Source organism: Corvus moneduloides, chromosome 18 (genome assembly GCF_009650955.1).
Source record: "Corvus moneduloides isolate bCorMon1 chromosome 18, bCorMon1.pri, whole genome shotgun sequence".
Lineage (NCBI taxonomy): Eukaryota > Metazoa > Chordata > Aves > Passeriformes > Corvidae > Corvus > Corvus moneduloides.
Window position 1 is genome coordinate 3241200 of NC_045493.1, and position 10378 is coordinate 3251577.

The following is a 10378-nucleotide window of genomic DNA, read 5'->3' on the forward strand; positions in this document are numbered from 1 at the left end:
AGCTGTTAGGGCAGGCTGTGATCTTTTGTTAGTGCCTAGGTCCTGTTTGGAGATGGGAACAAGGTCCTTACACACCTTAAAATCCCTTTCCACGCAAAACATCGGTGAGCTTGGTTCTAGAGGGGTCAGCAGAGCGGTCCTGAGAGCTTACAGAAGGACAGAGGGCACCCATGGGGTTTGCACTGAAATCCTGGCTGGCTTTGTTTTTCCCTCTTCACCTGTGCTGGATTCTGGAAGTGGTTCCGTGACGCTGCGGCTCTGCCCGGCTGGGCTGTGGCAGGCAGAGAAATGTCTGGGCTAAATGGAAAAATCAGCAAGCTCAGGTTGTAAGTCAGGCAGTTTTACACAACGGAAAAACAGAGTTTGACTGGTTTGTGTTGTATATTTAAAAAAATCAAAATAAAATAAACAGTCAAACCCCAAGCCAATGATTTCTGGTGCCAGCAGAGTGATGCGGTTTAATGCTGAAAACTTTATTAGCAGAACAATGCTGCATTTTACAAGACATTGTTTTTCCACCCCAGTGCTCTTATTACTCAGCGGTGGGTTAGGAATCCAAACTTTTTACACTGTCCATAAAAGCTCCGGCTCAGGCTGTTCTTCCAGATGTCCCTCCTGTCATGGAGCTGAGATCAGGGGAAGGTTGGACCTGTGTCTCCAGCTTTCGGCTTTCGGGGGGCTCCATCCTCTCCCCTGCTCCTACACACCATGGACCTGAGCAGGGCTAAGGAGGGTGACACGTTCCTGCATCCCCCTGCTTACTGTCCCAGCTGGTTTTAAAAACGGGATGGAATTGCTCATTTATCCCATCCTGCTTTTACAGGGAAGGCAGAGGAGGAACTCGATTATCAGGGTCTGTGTTGCTGAGGTGAAGGAGCCAGGCTTTGACGTTGTCAGGAGGAAAGGAATGGGACTGTGCCTTTGCAGCTGAGTTTATGGTATTACCAAGCCAAAGGCCACTGGGGGGAATGTCCCCACGCTGTCCCTCAGTACCTGCTCTTTGGGGGACTGTCGGACCAAGATGAACAGCAGCAGCTGGTCCAGATGGACTTGGAAGAGCCCTGGGTGGGAATAATGGGTTATTTTGCATGCAGAGAGGGTGCAGCTTCCAGGGGTGCCCTCGGGGCTGGTCACAGCAATAAGGGTTATGTGCAGGCGTGTGTTCAGAAGAAACAAAAGGTGCCTGCGCTGCCCACCTGCCCCTCCTGAAGGTGTGACATGAGCATTCCCCTCCGAGCAGCCTGGCAGCAACATCTTGTGGGGCAGCTGCACTCAATCCTCCTCTCTGTGAAACTGGGGTTTTTTATCTCCTTTGTATTTCGGGGGTGAAAAAAATTACAGCTCAAAAAATTGTAAAGGGTAATTTGTTCCAAATTTCTTTCAAATCTGACCCTGCTAAAAGGGTGCAGCCAGGAGGGCTCTAACCAAGTGGGATGTTTTCCTGCCTGCACCAGAAATCTTGCTTTTGAAGCAGCAGCAAAGTTAATCCGTGTCAGAACAAGCTCCCCTTCCCTTGCCACGCTGTCCTTAAAATCTCTTAGCGAAGTGCTCGTCCCTGGGAATGTTGCCATCCATTCCAGCGGAGCTGGATTTCATTTGATGACCCTGCGAATGAATAAATAAGTGCACATTCATTTAGTCATTTGGCTTCACCCTGGAGATTTCACCTAAATTATTTATCTTCTTCCCTCTGCTGGCCTGGGGATGCTGCAGGAAACAAAGGGCTCTGCAAGATGGGCCTTGTTGTTTCTAGCTGTGAAATTTACTTTTCTCCTTTGTTCCCCTTGGCTCCAGCACACGGCCATGTGTGGATTTATGTGCCCACAGCCCCGTGCGGATTTGTGTGCCCAGCTGCCTTGGCACAGCTGAAGGCTGGGACTGTCAAACTCCAAATCTGATTGTCCCAACCGTGCCATCGCTGGTGCTCTCCTGGGAGGATTTTTATTGTGATCTCCTTTTTTGTCTCTTTTTCTCGTGGAAGTGTTTTGTTGTAAAGGATTTGAGTTGCCAGCACCAGCTCTGAGCCTCCTGGCTGGGAGTGGGGACCCTGGAAGGTGCCGAGGTCACAGGCAGATGTTATTCCTCGGGTCAAAGTGGCAGCGGGAAGGAGATGGGGAGTGTGTGGTGGGATCACCAGGCAAGATAAACCTCAGGATCCCTCCAGCATCTCGATTTTCCTCCCAGAGCTCCTGGCTAATCCCTTCCCCACTCCAGCAGAGAGGGCCAAGTGCAAGGCTTGTTTTCCACAGGATAGGTTGAGATCTGTTCCGAGGAATTGGTGGGGATTTACACTGAGGGCTGTGTCGGGCTGTCCTTGGTAAAACCAGGACAGCTCAGCTGCGGGCACGTTATCCTTGGTGGCTACCAGGACTTTTCTCTCCCAGCAGATGAGGAATGTTCCACCACCGAGCATCCCTACAAGAAGCCCTACATGGAAACCTCTCCAGCAGATGAGGACCCTTTCTACAGGTCCAGCTACCCGCAGCAGCAGGGACTGAACACGTCGTACAGGACTGAGTCGGCGCAGCGCCAGGCCTGCATGTACGCCAGCTCGGCGCCGCCCACGGAGCCCGTGCCCAGCCTGGAGGACATCAGCTGTAACACGTGGCCCAGCGTGCCCTCGTACAGCAGTTGCACAGTGTCTGCCATGCAGCCCATGGACAGGTTACCCTACCAGCATTTCTCTGCCCACTTCACCTCGGGGCCGCTCATGCCCCGCCTGGGCAGCGTGGCCAACCACACGTCGCCCCAAATCGCCGACACCCACAGCATGTTCCAGCACCAAAGCTCTCACCAGCCCATCGTGAGGCAGTGCGGACCTCAAACGGGCATCCAGTCCCCTCCCAGCAGCCTCCAGCCGGCGGAATTCCTGTATTCCCACGGCGTGCCTCGAACCCTGTCGCCCCACCAGTACCACTCGGTGCACGGCGTGGGGATGGTGCCAGAGTGGAGTGAGAACAGCTAACCAGGGGGGCAGGGAAGCGCCGGAGCCACGGGAGAATCCGAGAAAACGGGAGAGGGAAGAGGAAAAGGATCCCCCTGTTGATAACAAAGCATTCTGCAAGACTCCTTGAGGGGAATGTTCACCGCTAGCACTCGAGGGGGACGGACATTGACTGAAACCGCGGCTGGAAGCCATCGGCCTCCGTGTGACTTGCCCCCACCCCCCTTTTGTTTTCTTTTGTTTCAAAAGAAAAGCCAACAGCCCAGCACACTTCTTCCCCTCCTCGGTCCCACCCAGTTTGTGTTGCTGCCACCACCCTCGTCCCCCCCTGCCCTTCTGCTCTTTTTGTTCTCCAAGGGACACCAAAGTCCTGCTGCCTTCCTCACCACGGTCAGAATGCTTGAACGAGAACAATTAGGATGTTACTTTTTTTTTTTTTTGTGGTGTTGATGTTGACAATGTTATATAATAAATAATAATATATATATTTTTTCTTTCCATTTTCTCAGAAAAAAAAAAAAAAGAAAAAGACACCAGCCCTTTTTACCAAGGGTGGATTTTAGAGTGGTGTTTCTCTTTTTTTTTTTCGTTAGTGTTATCTTTGTTCCTTTTCAACAGAAAGAGGTACTGAGAACCCCCAAATAAAGAAATCCAGTACCTGCCTTGCCCAGGCATTGTGCCAAGATTGCTCCCACAGGGAGCTGTGTCCTTACAAATTCCTGCAAAATTCTCTCCAGGATCCATCCCATAAACCATCCCCCCATCTCCTTTCCCACTTGTAATTCTCTCACTCCTCTTCCTTTCCCTTCTCCTGGTCTTTCCTGGTCCCTCAGCTGTCTCTGACGGAAGCGTGGGGTTATTTCCAAGCTTGCAAACATCCACAGCTCGACTCCTGCTGGATTTTTAGTGTCGTGTGGACAGCCAGGCTCTGAGCCAGCTGCCACGGGGAGAGAGGGGGAGAGGGTGCAGACACTGAGAGGAAAAAGTTTGCTCACAAAAATGACGATGATGACGCTTGTTTGCGATCCAGGGCTTTCATTTTCTCCCGTGTTCCTTTGCTTCCTCTCCAAAAGGAAAGGAAACAAAGAGGAATATCAGTGTGGGTATGTGAAGCAAGATATTAAATAAATGTGCTTAAAAGGGGCAGAAAATGATCCTGAGAGGCTGGGAGTGGTGGAGGCAAAAAGAGAAGGAAAAGCAAATATGTGCAAGGAAAAATGTCTACTGCAGAGTATTTCAGGTGTAAAATTTCCTGGTCCTATTTATTTATACGTGGGAGTTCCAATAACTCCGAGGATGTCACAAAAGCAGCTGATTCCAAGAGGTTCAAATTTTTATTGAAATGGAAGTTTGCTTTCTTTTCTTCTTTTTTTTTTTTTCTCTCCAAGCTGTGCACACTCTATATAATTTACATATATTTTTAATTAAAAGTAATTCTAATTAACTAAAGAGGTATACCTGCGTGTCAGCCGCTGGGAAAGGGGTGGGAATGTGTGGAAATGCTGGTGTGGGAGGGAATCGAGACGGGCATCCGAAGCCATGGAGCTGAGGAGACAAAACAATCCCTACCTAGCTACGCTCTCCCGTTTTTGTGTGCCAATTTATGGCTGACAAACACCACACACTCCCAAGGGCAAGGGAGCACCCACCTATTTTTTAATGCATTTTTGGGTTTGGGGTGGTTTTACTTGATTTTTTTCCTACTTGATGCCTTTAATTTAATTTTCACTCTTTTCTGCCGTAGCAGAGGAGGTGCAACATCCCAGGGGGGAAGGAAGGGATGGGCTGAGCTTGGGCTGAGCTTGGGGCTGTGGCCTTGGCTGCTCCAGACCTGCCTGGGTCTCCCAGGGCCGTGCTCTCCTGGGGTCACCTTCCCATCAAGGAAGATTTAGAAGTGACCTTCGTGGGTGCTGGGGTGGCACTGGGAAGCCCCAGTGAGGTGGAACTCCGCCCTGTTCCCATGGAAGTGGGGTTGGTGGGAAGGGTTTGGCCCAGGGGAGGTGTGGGGTTGTGTCCCAGCCTTGGCAAAGGATGGGAGATGCTTTGGGAAGCGGAAGCCAGGTGGGAAAATGGGCTCCAGGGGAATGAGGAGATGGCAGCTGGGAAGCCCGGCGGGAAGGGTGGCTCTGTGGGGCTGCTGAGCTAGGACCACCTCAGGAAGAGCATGGAAGGAGCTGAGGAGGTGTCCCCAGCCTGTCCCACATGGCAGGGACACTGAGGGCCGCCCTGCAAAGGCACAGAAAGGCAGCAGGAGCAGCAGGGTCACTCCACGGTGATATTCCCACCCTGCTGTCCCAAGGACCTGTGGGACAGGGTCTTCTGGCTCCATTAAACTTCCTTCTTTCGGATGTCTCTGCTTTTACTGCCTCGTGCTTGCAGAACATTTCACAGTTGTTGGGTGTGACACAGCCAAAATGTGCTGCTGGAGCTCGCTCTGGGTATCCACAAGGTTTGTGGGCAGAAGGAGACGCAGGCACCGCGTGTGGGGCATGGCTGGGACCTCGGTTCTTGCAAAGCTTTTTGTCTGCATGGAGCCACCGGCAGGGAATCACCCAAACATTGCGTTAAATCACACAGGGCGCCTCCAGAACATGCACAGCTCCGAGGTTGGTGAGGAAACTGCATGTGGAGTTGAGGGATGCAGCAATGATGCTGCATTCAGCCGTCATCCCCGCGGTGCTTTCCCGGCTTCCTTATCCCACCGCTGATCGTGTAATCACCTAATCCCTAGCTGGCGATTCCCGTGCAATTACACGGGCAGTGGCTACCCCGTAAGTAAAGAGGTCTCCCCAGAAATGCCTGCCAGCCTTCTCAGAGAGGATTAGGGAGAACTAAACTCCCATGGAAAATTACTTCTTAAGCTTCGGGAGAAAAGGCTCAAGCTTCCAACTCCACTCATTTCCTTGGAGCTCCTCAGGTTTGGTTTTCAGCTCTTTGGGGTTTTGCTGAGATTCTGTGATGGGTTTTGGTGCGGGAAAACCAGGAAGATCCCTGAGGATACAGCCTGCTGGAGCCATACTGGCATGGGAGCAGGGAGGCCATCAGTGGCAGAATCACCTCTTGTCACAGAAGCAAAATCTGGGATGAAGGAGAAGGAAAGGTGGTGGGGAGGATCCCACACAGCCTTTTCCTCCTCTTTTGAAGGAGTTTGTCAATCTGGCATTTCCATATGGCGGTTCCATTGCAGTGGGCAGGACTGGGAGGCGTCAGGTAGGATGTGAAAGGAAAAGGCGGCCCCCAGCGTGGATGTGGATGTGCCTGTTCTACCTTGAGCTTCTACTTTTTCCCAGGTGGTCCAAAACAACACCAGCAGCTGTCAAGAAGACGGTTCTCCTCTCCCTCTGATGGTGATTTTATGTTCCAGGGAGCCTGATGTGATTTGTTTGATTTCTTTGCTTATGGATTTATTTCTTAGCCAAGAATAATAATGCTGATGATAACAATAAACAGCAAAAGTAGGAGGGAAATTACATTTGTCAGTGGAAGAGGAATTGGACAAAAGAAGTTGCAAAATTCAGCCTATTCAGAGCTGAACTGGCAATTCTTCCCTGGGAGGGTGGGCAGGCCCTGGCACAGGGTGCCCAGAGCAGCTGGGGCTGCCCCTGGATCCCTGGCAGTGCCCAAGGCCAGGCTGGACATTGGGGCTTGGAGCAGCCTGGGACAGTGGGAGGTGTCCCTGCCCATGGCAGGGGTGGCACTGGGTGGGTTTTAAGGTCCTTCCCAACCCAATCCATTCCATGATTCTATAATGAGAAGCATTGAAACTTGAGGACAACCATCCCAAACATCCTCTGGTGGTTTCCATAAACCCTGCTGAGGGTGTTGGGGATGGGCTGGGCCTGGGCTGCTCCCGGGATGATGGAAGGAGAGCCCAGCAGAGCCATATCCCGGGGCGAGGAGGGAGCTGGGCTCCAAAGGGAGCTCCGGAGGAGGAGGGAGCTTGGCTCCAAAGGGAGCTCCGGAGGAGGAGGAACAGGGCTGGTGAGCCGGGTGGAGAAGGCACTGGAGGCCCTTCCTCCTCACGGGCAGGGAATTTGGTGAGGCAAGGAGCCGTGGAACGTCACCAGGCAGAAGGCAAGCAGGCCTTTAGGGACGAAGCAGAGTAAATAGGAGCAGGCTGAGCAATTCCTCGGAGGAGGAAAGCCAAGCTCTGCTGAGAACACCTTTAAAGAGCGAGCAGCAAGCCCCGGGCTGTGGTCACAATGCTGTTTTTCCAGCTGCCTCCCTGGGCTGGAACACTCCCTGCTGGTACCTAGGGAGGATTTTGATGCCCTGAGAGGCACAGAGAGCTCTTTGTCTGCCCCTATCAGCCACTCCACATTTCAGGTTTCACCAGCCACGACGCTGGGTGGGTTTGGGAGATTTTTCCCCACCAGCAGCCCCCAGACCTGCACTGGTGGAGTTTTTCCTTCAGGCACGGATGCTTGGAAGGGGCACAGTCACCCCTGTGCTGCTCAGGCTGCTCCCAGGGCAGAGCCAACCTCCCCAAAATTGCTGTTGTGCCTCGAGGGCTGAGGGAGAAAAACATCCCAAAGCCTCAGGATTCTTGTCCATAAATCCAGCCCACAATATCATAGATTTTACAGCACTGCCAGCTCTGACAATTTTATGATGGGTCTCATGTGATTTGCAAAAGTGTGGTTTAGTTTTTTCTCTTAAAATTTCCAGTTTCTGGAGACCAGTGAATATATGAGGCTCTCAAAGGATTCTGAGTCTTTCCCCCACTGCCCTGTTTTTGATTTTTTGTTTGATTTTAGAACATACTGTAAAGTTGGAAGTTTTACTGGAGAGGAAAGTGAGGCAGAGAAAACACGACTGGGGAAGGTGGGACCAGAACTCATCATGGGACCAAATTTTGGGTATTTTTAAAATTTGTTTGCTTGTTTTTTTTATTTTTTTCTGTTAAAGTCAAAGCCTTTGCTGCACTATTTTTGAGTAATGAAAATGACAAAGTTTGAAGTGGATGGCAAATGTTCAGAGAGTGGCTTGAATTAATTCCCACCCCCAAAGGGGAGCGATACTTTGTTCACATTTTGATTTTCCTCCTTCAAAATTTCAAAGGAACTTTTTCAACCTGAAGTCCTTTCAGAGGGGGGTGTTTCATTTGGGACCCACCACACCCAGGGGCTCCAGTATCTCCTCCTTCCTTTTTTCGGCTGAAACAAATCCCTCAGACTCAGTGCCTGGTTCTGCCTGTGGGGTTTGGAGGTTCTGCCCTGCACCTGTGAGGACTCAGCTACAGAAAAGTGGATTTAAAAGTGTTCATGACACAAATAAAGGCGACAAATGAAGGTTCAACAGCTTCCACAGCCCATGAGAAGGGCTGCTTTGAACATCCTGGCTCCAGCTTCTCCTGGGAACACCTGGGAAAAGCCCATCACTGCCTTGGAGCAATCCCAATGCTTCCCCCAGCACCATTTGCACCTGGACGAGCCCTCCCATCACAGGGATTAGAGGCAGAGGAAAGAGGAGGGCTGGGCTTTGAGGAGGTTTTGCTTCAACCCCTTGCAGTGACTCTGCTGGCAGCACAAGTGAGTAAAACAAAAGCAGGGGATGTGGTGGAATACGGGAAGTGGTCACTGCAGATGGAACCTGTGCCCTGCTCTCACTCAGCTTGGCTCTGCCAGAGACTGAAGAACTGAGCTGAAATCTGCCTCAGGGCAAGAAATGTTGCCTGAATTGTGAACAGAAAGTACAGCCCTAAACTGGGAGGGGGGAAGCAGCAAACACCTGCAGCAGTGCACAGTGAGCCCTTTAACAGCGAGGGGCCGAGGGCTCTGGGGGTGCCTATATCCATAAACGTGCTTTTGTTGTGTAAGGTCAAACCAGAGTATTATTATTATTATTATTATTATTACTGCTGTATTGTGATCATCTGCTGCTGCTCCTCTGTTTTGTGGGAGCTGGCACGTGCAGAATGCCTTTACCACTGTGCGGCTGTGTCCCCCGGCGCTCTGTGCTGCGGTGACACCCCTGTCACCAACTCCAGGGACCCTAAATCCATCGATATTTCACTTCAGCTTTTACTCAGACCTGCTCTGCTATGAATGAGGAATTTGTTTGCTGCTCCCGGGTCTTCCCATGCCCCTGTAAAAGCAATGAGGCACTCATGATGGAATGCTGGCTCCTCTTTTCCTGCTCTTGGGGTGTGGAATTCTAAGGCCTCCTTTACGACCCCATTCCTGCCTGGGTTTGTGCTCCTCCAGCTCAGGGTGCAGCTGATCTTTGCTCTACGGTTCATTCACCAGGCCCCAGGTCCTGTTCTGCAGAGCTCCTTTCCAGCCCCACCATGAGCTGTTCCATGGGATTGGCTGTGCCAGAGGGAGGGCTTTGCCTTTGAATTTTGGGGAGTTCTCCAGTTTTTTGGGATCCATCTGAGCAGCATCTCTGCCTCCCAGTGTGCTGCTCCTTGAGCTGGGGGTCCTGTCCCATCATCCCAGTCTTTAATATATGGAGTTTCTCCAGACCATTGGTGCCAGCACCGATCCTTGAGGGAATGCTGCTTGTTGCCAAACATCCCCTGGGATTGTGGCTGCTAAAGATCCCCCTTGGCATCTGATGGCCCAGCCAACTTTCCACCCACTCTGTTTTCTGTTTATCCAGTCCCTGACTCATCAATCTGGACTTGGAGATCACTGCTAGAGGCAGTTTCGGGTCCTGATGTTCCTCAGAAACTCAGGGTGGGCAGTGCCCCAGCATTTCCCATCTCCGGATCACTGCAAACCTGAGATGTCGGGGTGCAAGTTCTTCATCAGAGCTTTTAATGAGACAAAAAGTGCCCCACAAATGCCCAGGATGGCTTCTGTGGGGCACAACCTGGAGAAAGCAAGGCCAGCTGAAGCCTGGTTGGAAAGCTGAGTAGAATGATGAATTTGGGGCTGTTCCAGCAGTGTTGGCTCCCCTGCCCGAGCTTGCTGCTGCCTGGGCAGGGAAGGAGAGGGAATTCCAGACTTGGAGAGCTTTTAACTGAAAGCAGGGGGTCCTGTGGATGGTCTGTGCTGCTGGGACAGTCTGGAGCTGCTCAGGGAGTCAGGACAGAGGGTGGCTCTGCACAGACACTCTGAGAGCCAGAGCGAGTGACAGCACCGATATTGATGCTGGGGTGGTGCCGGTCGAGGTGATGGTGACAAAGCCAGGCTGGCAGTGACTGCAGCTCCTGCCTGTGCGGGCAGCAAGTCACAAAACTCTGGCCCGGGACATTTCCAAGGGTCCTGCGCTGGGGTTGTGCCGCAAAGCAGGGAGGCAGCAGCACCTCGCAGCTCCAGGTTGAGGCAACCTTGCACTGCTGGGTGACCTTCAAAGCCTCAAAAACACTTGCAAAGGAGAGTAAATCCCAGTGTTGGACCCGTGGGAGTATCTGTGCTTTTTGGGTGTGTTTAACCAGCACCAAACACTGCTTTTAGGCTTGGATGACATCATCTGCTCACCTTACAG

General features: G+C 51.8%; 1 protein-coding gene across 1 annotated transcript in view; it reads left to right on the forward strand.

Annotated features, from left to right (window-relative positions):
* The window catches only part of TBX5 (T-box transcription factor 5), a 39406-nt gene extending 35847 nt beyond the window's left edge, over window positions 1-3559 (forward strand). Inside the window, exon 9 of the mRNA XM_032128307.1 lies at window positions 2388-3559. Coding sequence (XP_031984198.1) covers window positions 2388-2965 — 578 coding nt within the window. The 3' untranslated portion in view covers window positions 2966-3559. The remainder of the gene's footprint in view (window positions 1-2387) is intronic.
* Window positions 3560-10378: the final 6819 nt, after the last annotated feature.